This window comes from Pieris napi, chromosome 18 (genome assembly GCF_905475465.1).
Source record: "Pieris napi chromosome 18, ilPieNapi1.2, whole genome shotgun sequence".
Taxonomy (NCBI): Eukaryota; Metazoa; Arthropoda; class Insecta; order Lepidoptera; family Pieridae; genus Pieris; species Pieris napi.
The window spans coordinates 1,380,732-1,397,503 of record NC_062251.1 but is presented as its reverse complement, the minus strand read 5'-3'; the positions used below and the strand labels follow the sequence as shown (position 1 = coordinate 1,397,503).

The 16,772-nt window shown below is 34.7% G+C and overlaps 2 protein-coding genes across 4 annotated transcripts; one reads left to right on the top strand and one right to left on the bottom strand.

The window, feature by feature from the left end:
* Positions 1 to 292: 292 nt before the first annotated feature.
* Positions 293 to 7,058, bottom strand: LOC125058794 (DNA/RNA-binding protein KIN17). Of its 2 annotated transcripts, none has more exons than XM_047662948.1 (7): positions 6,541 to 7,058; positions 6,269 to 6,461; positions 5,277 to 5,421; positions 4,414 to 4,561; positions 3,309 to 3,468; positions 2,706 to 2,828; positions 293 to 385 (listed from the first exon to the last, which is right to left on the bottom strand). In XM_047662948.1, exons 1-7 carry the CDS (start codon positions 6,846 to 6,848, stop codon positions 311 to 313), a joined length of 1,152 nt encoding a protein of 383 aa, XP_047518904.1. In that variant the 5' UTR covers positions 6,849 to 7,058; the 3' UTR covers positions 293 to 310. The 2 variants fall into 2 exon arrangements, with proteins under 2 accessions (XP_047518904.1, XP_047518903.1); XM_047662947.1 differs by lacking the exon at positions 293 to 385 and adding an exon at positions 2,193 to 2,285 and having other exon boundaries at positions 6,541 to 7,057.
* A 248-nt stretch (positions 7,059 to 7,306) lies between these two features.
* On the top strand, positions 7,307 to 14,878 carry LOC125058924 (zinc finger protein 614-like). 2 transcript variants are annotated; one of them, XM_047663062.1, is made up of 6 exons: positions 7,307 to 7,454; positions 8,364 to 8,531; positions 11,120 to 11,228; positions 11,938 to 12,133; positions 13,718 to 13,891; positions 14,242 to 14,878. In XM_047663062.1, exons 1-6 carry the CDS (start codon positions 7,407 to 7,409, stop codon positions 14,555 to 14,557), a joined length of 1,011 nt encoding a protein of 336 aa, XP_047519018.1. In that variant the 5' UTR covers positions 7,307 to 7,406; the 3' UTR covers positions 14,558 to 14,878. The 2 variants fall into 2 exon arrangements, with proteins under 2 accessions (XP_047519018.1, XP_047519019.1); XM_047663063.1 differs by having other exon boundaries at positions 7,335 to 7,526.
* The last annotated feature ends 1,894 nt before the right edge of the window (positions 14,879 to 16,772 follow it).

Sequence of the window (16,772 nt, the reverse complement as noted above, 5' to 3'; positions counted from 1 at the left end):
GTGCGACTCTCATGTTTGAAGTCGTAGGTTCGATCCCCGGCTGTGCACCAATAAACTTTCTGTCTATATGCGCGTTTAACATTCCCTCGAACAGTGACTGAAAACATTGTGAGGAAACTGACTTGCCTTAGACCTAAAACTTCGCTGATCACTTATCTATTAGATTTACAAATGATCATGAAACAGATACAGAAATCTGAGTCCCAGACCTAAAAAGGTTATAGCGCCACTGATAGACCCCAAAAATCTATATAAATAAAATTTATTTTCACAAGGAAATAAAACAAATGTGAAAAATAAATTGTTTTAATTACGTCGCCAATTTGCTGATATCTTCGTATTGTACATTCTTCACTATTCTCCCCGTAAGAGGACCTTCTGATACCTGTAAAGAAAAAAAAAATTCTAAAATACATTTTCGCCAAATGAAGCATATTTTTGAAGTGAAACTTCTTTATGAGGGTAAATTTTTTACGGATGAAACGCAATAATAATATATATTTAGCGTCACGAAGATGTGCAGCATTTTTGTCGAAGAAAAGGAAGAGAGCGATTGAGAGAGAGAGAGAGCAAGAAAGGGATAATTCTAATTATAAAAGTTCTATTTTTAATCATTCATTTATTTTCTTATCATTCTTTTACTCTCCTAAGAATCTACTAAGACTATACTCTAATGTCTCAAAAGTATTGAATTTGACATACGAGAGCTTTGTCATTGTCAAATTTGTCATGCTTAGACTGGCACCCTAAGCTATAAATTCCAATCTTAAATTACCCGTGTTTAGGAGCTTAAAAAGTTTCTATTGAAAATGGCAACACTAATCAATGTTTAAATTAAATTATTTGATCGGTCTAAAGGCTTAGATTCTAGTTTTTAAGTGCAATTGTGGTACTTATAATAATCGTCCATTTTAAAGCATCACAATATTATTAATTCTCTAGAAGAACGCTAGAATTTATTTTTGAATATCACGCGTAATCCTTCCAATGGTGCCTTACCTTTATAAAGTTTTATTCGTGTAATTTTCGCTGTGAATAAGACGTCTTTAGAAATCAAATAATATTAGTCTTGAGCGCCATTAAATTATATATCATAAGTAAAAAAATCAAACAATTTCTTATTATCTGTAAGTGATTTTTACGCATTTGAAAGGAAGGTTTGATTGTAATTTGAAAAGTGTGATACTACAAGATGGCGACGTTAGTATCAATTTCCGGTGAAGCTTCGTTACGCGCCAAATCCGAATTTAATACTTGGAGCCATTGATTTTTCAATATGGCGGCGCCAGTCCCGATTTCCGGTGACGCTTTGTTACACGGTCAAATTCGAATATTAAAATTTTGGAGCAAATAATTTATCAAGATGGCGACGTTAGAAAGATTTCCCGCGCTCGGGGCTTTATGAGGATAAATTCGAATTTAAAAATTATGAACAAATAGTTCCTTTCACAAGACGCTTTGTACGTAACGTTTTCACAGCGAAAATTATTAATTTTTTATGTCAATATACTCCGGTGTTTAAGGCAATTCTGTCAGTTTTAACTCACTTAGGTAAGCTTAAATGTTATATTTATGAATTAATGTACAATCGAATGTGAATTATATGTTTCATTGATAACATGTGTTTTATTTATTACTACTAAAAATTATGACAAGAGTAAAAAGTAGCCGAAAAATTGGCGGGATTTTTTTTTATTTCGTAATCCTACATCTACATTTAGTATAACAAAAACAATTATACGAAATTTATTGGCTAACATGGAATACATATATGTCCGGGTTGCGCCATACAATACTGAGTTTATTCATAAAAATGTGCTTACCAGTAAGAGCTTAGATTTCAAAATTGTATTAGATTAAATTTACGAGTGCTTTGTTGTAATTGAGCAGTGTTGGCTTATAGTGCGACTCCCTTCTCCGAGGTCGTAGCTTCGATCCCCGGCTGTGCACCAATGAACTGTCTATATGCGCGTTTAACATTCCCTCGACAGTGACGGAAAACATTATAAGCAAACTGACTTTCCTTAGACCCAAACCTTCGCTTGTCACCCACTTATCTATTAGATTACAAATGATCATGAAACAGATACAGAAATCTGAGTCCCAGACCTAAAAAGGTTATAGCACCACTGATAGACCCCAAAAATCTATATAAATACAATTTATTTTCACAAGGAAATAAAACAAATGTGAAAAATAAATTGTTTTAATTACGTCGCCAATTTGCTGATATCTTCGTATTGTACATTCTTCACTATTCTCCCCGTAAGGGGACCTTCTGACACCTGTAAAGAAAAAAAATCTAAAATATATTTTCGCCAAATGAAGCATATTTTTGAAGTGAAACTTCTTTATGAGGGTAATATTTTTACGGATGAAACGCAATAATAATATTAGCGTCACGAAGATGTGCAGCATTTTTGTCAAAGAAAAGGGAGAGAGAGAGCAAGAAAGGGCGAATTGCAATAATAAAAGTTCTATTTTTAATCATTCATTTATTTTCATTTAAATTATATGAAATGAAATATTAGTATTTTATACGAATTGTAAATTAAAATGCCACATATTTTTAATATTTTAATGACAATTAAATTCCTAACATATCTTCCTTTCTATTTAAAGTGTTAGATTTGTATAAATATGAACAAGTTTCAAAATAAAGATTTAATAAATAAAAAATTGAATGCCATCTAATTCCTACATACCTCCACAGTACAGCAATAATTATCAGTATCTATATCTCGTAAAACGCCTCGTAGACCACGATACGCCCCGTTCACAAATCGTATGGGACGATTCGCGCTCGGAATCACTGTTTCCACGTGATTCTAAAAATAAAATTAACACTAATAGATTTTTCAGTAGATACAAAATATTTTTTCATACAGGTAACATTGTACAGTTATGAAACGTCAATGTCATGGTACTGAATGTCAAACTAAATTTGACAATCAAGTACTTATAGACTTCAAAATAATAGACGTGGTGACACTTTGACCCCGTTTGATGACAGATGGTTCAGATGGTACTTGGAATGTCCAAGTGGGAAGAAAAGAGAGAATACGCCCACTAAAACCTGTGAAGATGATATAAAAGACAGCAGAGAAAGATTATTAAATAGAACCGAAGATGAGAGACGAAAACAAGAAGATTTTGGAGAAAGATTTCGGGTACAGATACCGGCAAACTTCTTGAGCATTAAAAAAGGGAGTGGGGTAAAGTTTGCGCATCTGAGACACAAACGTCAACTGATTTACCAATCACGCGATCGACACGTCACTCTAAGTACAGTAAGAAAGATAGCGTACCTGATCCAACTTTAATTTGACATTTTCATCAATTAATTTAACTTGAGCGCCATATTTGTCAACAACATTTTCCACGATCGCTTTTCTTTTGTAAAATTTATCACCAAGGGATTTGGTTACAATTTTCACTATAATACCCTCAGTTAGCCAGTAATCTTTTCTGAAAAATGCATTAAAAACAGTAAACAAATGAAAATTTAGGTAACAAAAATTATTTTTTAGCGAAATATATTAAAAATAAATCTATAGGTCCCAATCCGGCTCGAAGGACCAAAATGCATAGCTTTGATGATTTCATCATATTTTCTAAATTTTGAAATGTAGAAAATATAGTAACCCGCTTGCCAATTAATTATTAGTGTGTATAGTACTTCACATTTTTATAATAATAATAATTTATTTTTTGCAAGAATATGGTACAAAATGTTAAGGTGATACAATCATAAATCGTTCGCATATTCTGCCACACACGATGGCGCGCAAATTTGTCTTAAAGTATTTCAAATTATTATTCAATGTCAATTATTCTTATACTATCTAGTCTAATATATTATATACATTAGCTTTATATCAATTACGGTGTTTCATGCAAATAATCATTTATTGAATAGTACATTTTTTCTAAAAGTAATTCACTAAGTCGCTTTTTAAAGAATCTACACGGAAGATCTTTTAATTCTTTTGGTAATTTATTGTAGACTTTAATTGCCATACAAAAGCTGTTTTTCCGAAACAGTTCCAGATTGATTTTTGGCACAGCCAATTTCTCCCCATGTCTACTTCTTACTTCAACTTCTACATTCGACTTAAAAATATGTATGTTTCTGTGCACGAATAAGGATATCTCTAAAATATAAATACATGGAAGAGATAAAATTTTGAGCTTCTTAAATAAAGGTACGCAACTATCAAGACAGTTTTTTATGTACTATATTAAGTATTTTACAACAATAAATGCTATTATTATTATATACATTTATCTTTGTCTCTTATTACCATAGTCAAACTTAGTGAAAGTTAGACTTAGTTAAGTTAGTGAAATTCCAAACATTCCTGCATCATGGTACTTGCTGAGCTTGCACTACTTAAATTATATTAAACATACCTATTAGCTCTTTCTTTTTGCTTTTCCTGCATTTCCATAATCTCATCTAGGGCTGATTTTGAATCAATTTTTTGTTTCTTCGATGATTCTTTACTCGGTTCCTTTGTTTTAGTAAACAATGTTGCTTTTGGTAAGTCCACCTTTTTTTCTGTAACAAATTTATTACATCTTAATATATATAAATTACGTGTCACGTTGTTTGTCCGCTATGGACTCCTAAACTACCAAACCGATATCAATCAAATTTGCACACTGTGTGCAGTTTGGTCCAACTTAAAAGATAGGATAGCTTACATCTCAATTTATACCCGCAATATTATTTTATTGCTAAATATTTGTTTATTATTTGATAGTCACAATTCTAACAGATGGCGCTGTGTTGAAAGTACCAACGTTTCACACATGCTACAATTTAATGGCATAACCACCAAAAAAGTATGGTGGATTGGTGTTCTCCTGCCGTTTCTCTTGAATAGTTTACTATTATGTAATATAACAAAAATCTTAGCCACAGCAACGCTTGGCTGAGTCTACTAGTTGTTTATATAACCTTTGAATGCTCATTAGCATTCGGCGAGTGAAGGTAAAAGTTTGTAGATACATTTTAAAATGAAACCTGTCCTTGGTTAAGGACTACACTACATTTGGTTTAGCGTCACTCAATACCAGCACTTTAAGAACTCGTGAATCACTATCTAGTCTACAACTGGAGAAGAGTCGCAAAGGATAGAGAACAGTGGAAAGAGTTAGAGGAGGCCTTTGCTGGGCACACTAAACTCCGAGATATACTGTAGTGAAGATCACGGAGTTTCGGAATGTAAAGGCTATATATATTATTATTACTAATAGTTATATGTACTCACCTTCTGTTTTCCTCTTTAAATTAAGATTAAGTGTTAATTTCTCTTGACTGCTTTCTCTTTTGAATTCTGTGTACTTTGGCTCTTCGTCAACTTTATCTTTTTTTCCCTTTTCTACTTGCTTTTGTATAAACTCTAACATTCTTTCCTGAAATTATTTTTTCATACATATAATGCTTGTTTTTATTTTCAATACAAACATAAAAATTATTTTTGTTAGTTTTTTGTAGTGGACCAATTTTAAAACTCATTTATCTATAACAATGATAAATGTTAATAGTAAAGTTTGTATAATATTTGGAGATTGTTTCAAAACTTTACTAATTAAATACTATAGACTATCGTTGGGATTATATGTTTATTATATAACTTCAAAACTCTGTAATAATGTTTGGGCCCATTCTTAGAAGTTATGAAATTTAAATATGCCAAATTGATCTTATTTAATATAATGTATGATGATCATCAGAGCAGTGTTGGCCTAGTGGCTTCAGCGTGTGACTCTCATACCTGAGGTCGTAGGTTCGATCCCCGGCTGTGCACCAATTGAATTTCTTTCTATGTGCATTTAACATTTGCTCGAACGGTGAAGGAAAACATCGTGAGGAAACCGACATGTCTTAGACCCAAAAAATTGACGGCGTGTGTCAGGCACTGGAGGCTGTTCACCTACTTGCCTATTAGATTTAAAAATGATCATGAAACAGATTCAGAAATCTGAGGCCAAGACCTAAAGAGGTTGTAGCACCACTGATTTATTTTTTATGATGTTCATCACATAATGTCAAAACTTTATTGATATTCTTATTATGCTACATTATATATAGAACAAAGTAAAAACATCTTAAAAGACATTACAAGTATCTAAGGCAAAATGTATTTATGTTCATTCTCTACAGAAACATATTATGAAGTACCCTAGATGTCCCTCAGGTCACAGTTACAACAATAATAAATTGTACATAATGTTGGTGATATGTTGTAGTTGATATTACCTGATCATCCTTATCCATTTTCTCTTTCTTGGCCTTTGCCTCCAGTGCGGCAATTGTTGCTGGATCCCTGTCTATATATGCCACAAACCATCCCTTCTCCGTTTCATCAACAACACATTTACCCTCACGTCCCAGCCACTTGACAAATTCAGTTAAGGTCTCCCACTGAGTAGCATTCATATGTAGGTGATCTCTGGAATTTTTAATGGTTTTTATATATATATCTTGTATATTAGGTAAAACGGTTTTTAACAAGTAGTAAATTAGCTTACCGGTTGGATATATAATCTTGATAGACCTTATTGGCATTCACGCGTTTGGTACCAAACTGTCGACTTAATAATTCAATGTACCCATCAGCAAACTCCTTTGAAAAGTCATCTATGTACTTGGATGAATTATCAGCAAACAACAGAAGCTGTCTTTGATGTGATTCAGACATTGTGTGGCACTTGAAACCATTTTCATCACGACACTGTTTTTGGCACATTTGACAATACCAACGAAGTTTTTGCAAGCCTTTCGCCTTAATTTTGTTTGCTATGTACTTAGGAGTACCCTTTTCTGCTTTTCCACCCATTGTGGAGTAATTTTTTGATGTCTAACAATAACTTAGTTTGTTCTGTAATCTGTAGATATTTCTTTAGTGTAGTGGCATAAAAGTAGAGTAATTATACCTTATTTTATTATAATTAACATAACAATGTCTAATAAATAATCAACATTTAGAAAAAAGAAAGCAATCTGAAATCTGAATACACAAACACTTATTATCGACTGCTATTTGTCAATATCTCAAATCTCAATGTCATAACTTAAAAAGCTGTCAAATTTTTTTTTCGCCCATGGCGCAGGCTATAGTCTTTCGACCATACCGCCTAATAAAGCTGTCAAGTAACTACGCTGCAGCAAACTTGCCCTCGAACCGGGTACCCCTCACCTAGCTCTCACTTATTAAGCTTAATGGAATGTTATGTACACGAATTACTCTAAAGAGAAAACTTTTTAGACTTCAATAAAGAAAAGTACTACAGTAACAGCTGTCAAAACATTAATGTCATTTCTATTCTTCGAAAGCACAATATTTATTCTACCATAAAATTATTTTTAAAATGTTTATAATAGCCTAAACATAAAGATGGATTACTTAAGGCCCCAAGAAAGACTGCTAAAAATATTTAGTAAAGTAAGAATGTGATTTAAGTATTCAAGAAGTATTTTATAAATATTATTATAAAAAAAGAAAAAAAATATCATGGTTTGTGTGTTTCGATATGATATCAAAGCTTACCTTTTTATAGGAATACTTACTCATAAAATAAAAAGATCACACAATTTTATAATTTTCATATATATTGTTTATGTACGAGTACTTAACAATGGCAACATCGCGAAATTAGTAGGTTGATGCAGCATCACGTTGCAGTGCGCTTGCGGGCCTTCTGGCAGTGCGACTGTCCATGGGCGGCTGTATCACTTAACATCAGGTGAGCCTTCTGCCCGTTTGCCTCCTGTAACATAAAAAAAAAAGACAGACACTTTCTTCTGCATACTAGTAAGCTGTGGAATCGACTTCCTATACCGGGGGTCTTCCCTGAGACAACCTTTCATTGTTCAAAGTATACTCTTCCATCAAAGGCCGGCAACGCACCCACTAAAAATAGCTGTCCACGGGCTGCGATGACTTTTTGGGCGTATCATTTTCTCGGCAGCGTTCCCAAGTTACTCGTTTGAAACCTCGGGCCAGTAGATACCTTGAATGCGGCGAAAACAGTGGTTGACGAAGACTTGGAGCTGGTGCGAGATGTCGTTACTGATCTTCCACGTTTCATATCCATAGAGCAGCACTGATTTGATGTTGGATCCGTATATTTTAGCATTGAGTTAACTTCCGTGACTGCTATACAGGCCGTTCTTTTGCGAAGGATACTCGGGCCTTGGCAAGGAAGTGAAGTGATGGACTCTGTACCTCCAACTTCAGACACAACGCTTCTGTATACCTACATTTCTGTTTTGTTTTCATTTTACATAATCATTAGTATCATATTTGTTGCTGTTTTAATTGAAACATTTAAATATTTGTGAATTTTCGCAGAGTTCAATTCGTTTAGCGGTTGCGCACGCGTCAGGCGATGGCGTCTTAAATAGATGTTGTAGGTTGTGCGGAAGCGAAAATAATCTTCGATGCTTTTGCACTTCTTATATGTGGGAAGGGGTAGAAGAAAGGTACGATCAGATGCTGCTCAGTAGCTTTGGAATAAGAGTGAGTATACTGACTAAAATATATAGATTAATTAAAAACATATAAAATAAATTGTTGCATATCATTTATAAGACGAACAAAACTTTTGTTAAAAACAACATGGCGGGCTGTCTCCAATTTTTGTCCCGCGAAATGGCGGAGTTTACACGATGGTATTGTCTAATGGTAGGGGAGCCCAAGAGGGGATTTCGGGATTTACTAAAGCGCGGCAGATGAATATATAGGGGGATACCTTGTACCCGGTTAAGTACCTCCACAAAATATGAGGCCCATATATAAGGCCGCGCGTGAAGGAGACAGGATCAGATTAGTAAAAAAAAATTGACCATCAGAAATTCCCGAGCGCGTCAGATTAAGGTAGGGTGAGTTAATCACATCCTAAAAAGTGTATATTCTACACATCTGACAATTTGAGAGTGACGGAATAAAAGGGGAGGGCAACAAAGTTGTAAAAAAAAAACGTCATCTCGACATTCTCGAGCGTAGCTAATTTTTATTTTATTTTGAAGGAAATAATTCCAGAATAATGAAAAATATATAATCTGACGATTTCCGCAAGCCGAAATAACAAAAATTCGTCGATAAAGTTAAATGCGTGCAGCTGCGTGATGCCTACATTTCCTTAAACCGATCGGAATCTACTAAACGGCGTTCTAAATATTTTCCTCAAAATTACATTTCCTGTGAATTTGAACCGGTTCGGACCGATAGATTTTGAGAAATTTTGAAAAATCTTAAAAAATAAGAAATTTCTTTTTTTTAAAGTGGTTTCTTTATCGATCAACTTCAAAAACTAATCCGCCTTTAAGCTTGAAAAAACCACGTCGATCGCCACCAAGCTGGTCAAAAGCGGTTGATTAGTTCGAGAGATATCGTGAACGAAAGAAACCCGAAAAAGTGTTTTTTCGGGATTACTCCGAAATGTGTGGTTCGATCAATTAAAATTGCGTCGAATACCGCCAACCGCGTGAAAATTGCTTGATCCATTCAAAAGTTATAGCGGTTTAAAAATTCCAAAAATAGTGTTCTATGAAACTTCTATCAGACTTTCGAGCTGGGAGAGCTCAAATGCATAGAAATGTTATTTCTTTGAACTCAGCGAGCTCAAAATATCAATTTTAAGCGCCCAGGAATGGAATTAGCGGGAAGTTGCAGGGATGGCCCTTTATGTGAACCGTTTTTCTAAAAAAAATTTGTCAGACCAGGCGAATCCCTCTAGATAATCGTCAGATTATGAGACAGTACGTTTAGAACATAAAGATGAACCACATATATCTTAATCTGACGCGCTTGAGTATTTCAAAATTGCGATTTTTTTTTTGCAAATTATGAAAATGGCCGTGGGTTTGCGTCCCATCGAAATCGTCAGATTAGTGAATTAGAGCTTTTTTTTGGTGCACTTAACACTCCCTTAGAAAATCTGACGCGCTCGATAATTTTAATTTTTTTTTCATTTTCAACCCTTAAATACAACCACCCGCATCATGCAAACGATCAGATTAACATACGTACATTATTAAAAATACGTAGGGCATTGATGCTATCAATATCTGACGCGCTCGAGGATGTCGATGCAACAGTTTTTTTTTACATATTTAACAATCTATAGCCGCTTCCCCCACCGATGAAAAGGTATATATCATATAACATTTTTTTCTTCTTATTATCTAAGCTTTGCATCCCAATAGGTCTCTACGACGCTCGAGTAAATCCCCATTTAGCATCGTGGGCTCCCCTACCATAAAGACTATTCTGCTCGGAAGGTGATTAGAATTAAAAATGTACTAACTTTTTTTTTTATGGCTCTGGCACGATTTGTGCATTAGCCAATGTACTAACTTAAACATTAATAATATCATAACAGTAGTAATATAGAAATAGATAATTATATCGCCATATCGCATGTAATCGTTTAATTATGTCTTATCTTTGCCAATAGAGTTTGTGTTTCTGGTTTGAATTAAAAATATATTTTAAATAGAACATATAAAATATATAAAACAATGTCGTATAGTAATAACGTTTGAAATAATAATTAACGGTTAATAATGTTACAAGAGATAGAATTATCGTTTAAAATAGGACCTTAAGTCAACTGAAAAAGGTTTTATATTCTCAATCAATTTGTGTTGCCATATTAAAATTTTACATTTGCTCTTTTATCACTATTATGTTTCTCGGGTAAATTAAGGACACAAATGCGCGCGTAGCAATAGACAATTTTGTTGCGGTTTTAGTTTCTTGTAAGATGGTATTTGTTCAAAATTATATTATTTTGTCAAATGACGTATATATTAATGATACAACGAACATATATGCGTAAAAATTATGTTTTTGTGTGTTTTTTGCATAACTTTTTCTGAAAACTTCGTAACATGTTTCATGGTAATATTCAGAAAGGAGACTGTAAATTTGAAGTGTCAAAGTATTTGATTTGTCAAACAGGAGTCTAGTTCGAGCCAAGTCTTGTTTCTTAATCAACCTTTCATGTTCCGCCATTTATTACTATGTTGATGCAGATGCTCAATTGTTCATTAATTGAGAAATACAATTATTCATTAAGTGTCTAAATACTATCTATATTTTAGGTATCGCCCCCAGATTGCCTGGTCTGTGAGAATTGTATCAGACAACTTCGGAATATAAATAGATTTCGAAGCTTGGTTTTAGCTGCTTTTGCAAGGGCTTCCAGTGAATGTGAATATTTTTAATGACATATATACCTATAGTTTATTGTTTGTAGCTCTTTGAGATACCGTTCTTTTCTTATATAAGGGATAAGGTAGCAAAAATCATTAATTAATCATATAGGTAACACATTGTACACTTATGACTTGTCAGTTAAGAAATACATATTAATGCTTCTAATTTTACATTTAGTGCCAGTTCTCAAATCAAGGGCGTAGAACGGAAGAGAAGAACTGGCAATAAACTATCCGCCACTCTTTTTAATCGCCATGTTTTTTTTAACACAACGTTTGTAAGGATCTGTAACCATTACACCATGTTCCATATGACATCTTAAGTAATTAATAATAATAACATAAATTAAAAACAAAGACTTGTCCTCTATCAGCAGGAGGCATGATGAAATAGGAGCACGCATTTACATTCTCGTGGGAACAACACACAAGCACATAGTCGAAATAACTAACATCACCGCATACACGAATTCAAGTGCGACCAGTCACCACAAGTAGCTCCCGTTCACGAGTACGACGCATGGGCGTCCTTGATTAAAGCCAACCTTCACCTTTTCTTTATGAAAATTAAATTTCACCTCATCATATAAAATGCTATATCTATAGTACATGTTACAGTACAAGCTATCTTTTCTAAAATACCTACTGACAGGACTCTTCATTGTCTCTTTTACTTTCTCAATACAAGTAGGCGTATTTTTTAGATTCCACACGTTTATCACAAAAAAGTGGAAAAGGAAGTCTGAAGGCAAAAATCAAATGCAAGAAATCGTCAATTTCGGAATATCTGAAAAATGATTCGAAGGCGTACGTGAAACAGGCCAGTTCAAAGAGGTCCTCTTTAAACACGAATGTTCAACTCAAAAGGACAAATGTGGCTTGTTCTATGTGTAAGCAAAGGTTTGTATGATTTCCCGCTCAAGGGCGTGACCTGTCTCGCCTTAGATATCGTTCTGCTCTACATCATTGCACACATTGAAATGTTTTCGTACGCTAGGAGGACACGACATTTAGTAGTGTCATACTTTTTCATACTAGAAATATTTTTTTACACATGCGTCTAAGGCGTCGTCCTAATTGGGAGCGATCGTACGATGGCGCGATGCGTTTTTCATCTCACGATCAAAGTGGTCGTGCGATGACCTAACAGGTGTCCTAATAGATCGCGCGATGTCCATCGTCCGCGCCCCTCGCGCGTCGACGCATCGCGTAGTAACCGATTAGGACACTCAAAAGAGATCTGTTGCTTTGATTACATGATCGCACGATCAAACGCATCGTACGATCGTTATTAAAGCATTTCAGGTGCTCGCACGATTACTTGCGAGGCAAATAGGACACTCTGATGAAATCTGTATGTTTGAACTCATCGCACGACGAGAACGCATCGTGTCATCGTGCGATCGCTCCCAATTAGGACGATGCCTAAGGGTTAGGCTAGGCTTATTATAGGCTAATTTTTTCTTCTTTTGGTGACTCTCCAATACTGGAGGTTGACTGTCAGTGTCGTGTAGCGTGTCTTGTCCTGTGCCAGATGCAAAACTCTTCCGCAGTCGCAATACCCGTCCACTAACTTTGTAAAACCATGAGTTTTTCCTTCTACTCACACACCGTTTACCCTAGATTAATGTACCCCTTGTGTTGTTTACTCTAGATTTTTATCATTATGATATTAATTGAATGAGGTGGTAGCGGTCATGGCGGAACACGTGGCCCAGGTACGCAACTTCCGTTGTTTAATGTTCTGCATAAGTCTAGACATTCCAACTCGATTCAGAACATTCTCTGCACGCGACGATAGTACCACATCTCAAGGCCTTAAGGTGTGCTACTACGTCCCATAGTAGTACCCCCAAGGGTGTGATCTATCTCTGCATAGATATAGTTCAACTCTGCATCATTGCAATTTAACACATTGAAAATTTGTCTTATGCTAGACGAAACACGAAATTTAGTGAATGGTCTTGAAACGTTTTTAGCACTTTTTAGCTTACTCCTGTGGACATAGGTTTGATGAGCTGGTTCGTGCTGGTAATTAATTCTAGGTGTGTTTTTATTGGTGTCTTTTGTCTTTCAATCTAAACACATGGAACCACAATGAGCAGAATAATTATTAAATTCATATATTGTGTATAACCAGAGGCGCTTCAACCGTTTTAGGTCTGATCCTCAGATTTCAATGTCTGTTTCATGTCAATAAAATGCAAAACGGTGGTCAGCCTCCTGCGCCTGACTGTGGTTTCCTCACGATGGTTTCCTTTACCGTTCGAGCATGGGAATCTTACGCTGAAGTCACTTACGATGCTAATAATATATTGTATATACATACTTAGTTCTGCATTTATCTAATAAAAGTTATCTATATCTTTATAAACCTATATTTCCTTGTCTCTGTGCAGAAACAGTTATTAAAAAAAAGTTCTCGTTTTGTGTAGACTATAAATAATAGCGCGGGGCAGAGCTAATACTAAATTAATGTTAAAGGTATCCCATGTTGCTACCAACGAAAACATCGAAGATCTTCATATGTTCGCGTTGTAAAAAGAAATCGGCACCGCGTAATACAATATGCAGAAAGTGTAATATTATATTGCCGGCAAATAAATTACGCGAACATTTGGAAATTCACACGAGGAACGAAATGAAACGAAAAAGCAGGTATATCGAATGTCTCTATTCCATTGGTGCATAGCCGGGGATCGAAACTACGACCTCAGGGGTGATAGTCGCTCGCTGAAGCCACTAGACCAACACTGCTTCATATAATATACTGTAGTAGAAAAGTGAATTGATTAAGCGTTTGGTTTATCATATTCAATTTGCCACAGATAACATACTATCGAAATAAATTTAACGGATTGGAAAACGCAGTACTCATGTCGAACCCTTGTCATGAAGTTTAGTAAAATGTAAAACAGCCTTACGGACTTAGTAACAACCTGAAAACAAAACGCAGTCACAAATAATTTTGTCGCTACAATTAATATACAATACCTCAAATCTTTCAGATTAAGTTTAGGTTCAAAAAACATAAATCAAGGAAGAACGGACAGCAATTTTCCCCTATTACATCAACACTATTGCGCCGAATGTCCCAAAAAATATACAGTCGCGCAGCATCTGGCAACACATGTGCAGAGAGAGCATAGAAAAAAGTCAGATTATCTATGCGCTATCTGTGGGAAGGACCTAAAATCACGAGAAATGCTCGATCGTCATATGAGGACGCATACGGGCCAACCCGTATATCAATGCGATGTGTGTTTACGGTATTTTAAAGGCAAGGAAAGTTTTCAATCGCATTATTTGTCACACGGTAAATGATATTTTTAATCTGTTGACTTATTGTCTGTTTACACATTGTCAAAAGTTGAAGTTTGTCTGTGGAAATGTATTTACTCTGTTGTTTATTTTGGAGGCAAATTACGTTCTAAAAGCGTTGATCGATACATGATATAATTGTAAAATTAATCTCTAGAGCGCAGGTAGAGATTAATTTGTGATAATTCAAGTACGAAAATAAAATCTAAAGAACGATTCACTCATTGTTTCAAATATTTCTTTTGTATAAGCAAAGATTGTTTTAAGCCTTTTGGCGGGAACCGTTTTGGTCCTTTAGGTTAATAAAAGCCATTTAACTGATAATGTTGTTTTATTACACACCAAAAATATACAAAATAGGCGACATTGACAATTCTTTTTAAAAAGAAATAATAGTTTGATATCAAAGTGTAGAACATTCATGTTTTTTAATAAATAAATAACAAATAAGTAATACAATTTTACATTCTGTGCACGATAAAATGTTATTTTTGTTTCGTGTTTAAATATGCGTGCCTGCGGGGAGCGGGGGACGGGCTAGCGTCACACGCCGCATTCTTCACACATTATTCCCGGATTACGGATAATCTATTTTTCATTTCTTCGTGTCGTCAGCAGATTCAATTATGTATTTTAATAATGATAATAACTGACACAAAACTTTACGCTTATGTTTTTAATGTATATATATATAAATATGGGTTGCAATATTAAGAAATAGCGAATATTTCAGTGGAAGTGGATGTGAAAAGATAAAACAGAATATGGTAAAGGGAATTAATACAGAGAAGAAGAAAGGTAAACCTCTTAGCGTTACGATTTGGGCAGGTAATAAGGTGACGGTGGCAAAGTGCGCCTACCGGGCAAGTGCACCTACCACAAATATCTCGAAAACTACCGATTTGATACTAGTAGTGACACCTTATATCGATGCTACAAACTAAATCATAGTTCTTGGTGAAACTCATATATAGCTCTAGTCATGTGAGTTTGAGATACGAGCCATTTTATTTTCACTGATATTCAAAGTGGTGAGGAGAGATGACTATGGCGTGATCATCGTCGTAAATCTCAAGAAATCGAGTTTTTACCGATATACGAGTGAGGTAAGTGCACAATTTAAATATTTTGCTTTTAGATTCTGACTTTATTTCAGATCTAGTAAAATATATATATTTCTTGAAAGTTAAATATTCAAACCTCAAATTTATATAGTTGGGGAAGCGCGCCATACTGACTTATTATATTATGGCGCACTTCGCCGCAATCCAGAGGTTACAAACTTTTTAAAATGTGTCTACAATAGACTAGTATAAGTCACAATTATTAAATCATTATTATTTATGATTTTTGTTTAAGATGGGGCGCGCGCTATGAAAGAAAAACTGTAGGTCCTTCATGGTCCAGAGAGGCTTTGAATGAAGCAGTTGAAGATGTTCGATCGGATAGAATTTCTGGGTATGCAGCCGCATCAATCTTTGCTATCCCAAGAAAAACTATTATGGACCACGTCACAGGTCAAAGGGGCCAAAAATCATTAAGTCTAGGCAGACCACCAGTATTAAAATATGAGACAAAATGATGGCAAAATGTTTGCCTATAATGGAAAAAAATGGCTTCGGCCTGACTCGTACAGAATTTCTAGATATTGTTAAGGGATATGTCAATCAGAACGATCTAAAAGCACCTTTCAAGCTTCAAAAAGCGTTATAAGTTATGAATTAAAAAAACTGCAGGCTGTAGAGGTTGCTCGTAAAAATGCCGCAGACCCATTTGTCATCCAAGAATTTTATGATATTTTAGACAGAGTGATTGCCGACTTAGGGCTTTAGGACAAGCCTGAGCGAATTTAAAATTTGGATGAAACCAGTTACTGCAGTGTTCCACAAAAAACCAAAGTCATAGGTCTTAGGGGATTTCCATCGACTCGGACTACATCATCCTCTGGAACGTCGATCTCCTTCACTTTAGTTATTAAGTTGTAAGGGTAACAAGCCTTGCTTGATTAATGTTTTTGAATAATTACAACTAATATATTTTAGAAGATGTTTCTCATTGATTTTCTTTTCGTTACCTAGTTTAGTTAAGAATTTATAATAAATATTACACATAATAACTAATTTCAATGACTAACTTCTTATTTCAGTCCCTTTATAATACTGATACCAAATAAGTAGTTCTAAACCATGGTATTTCCATCGTAAATAAAAGAAAAAAT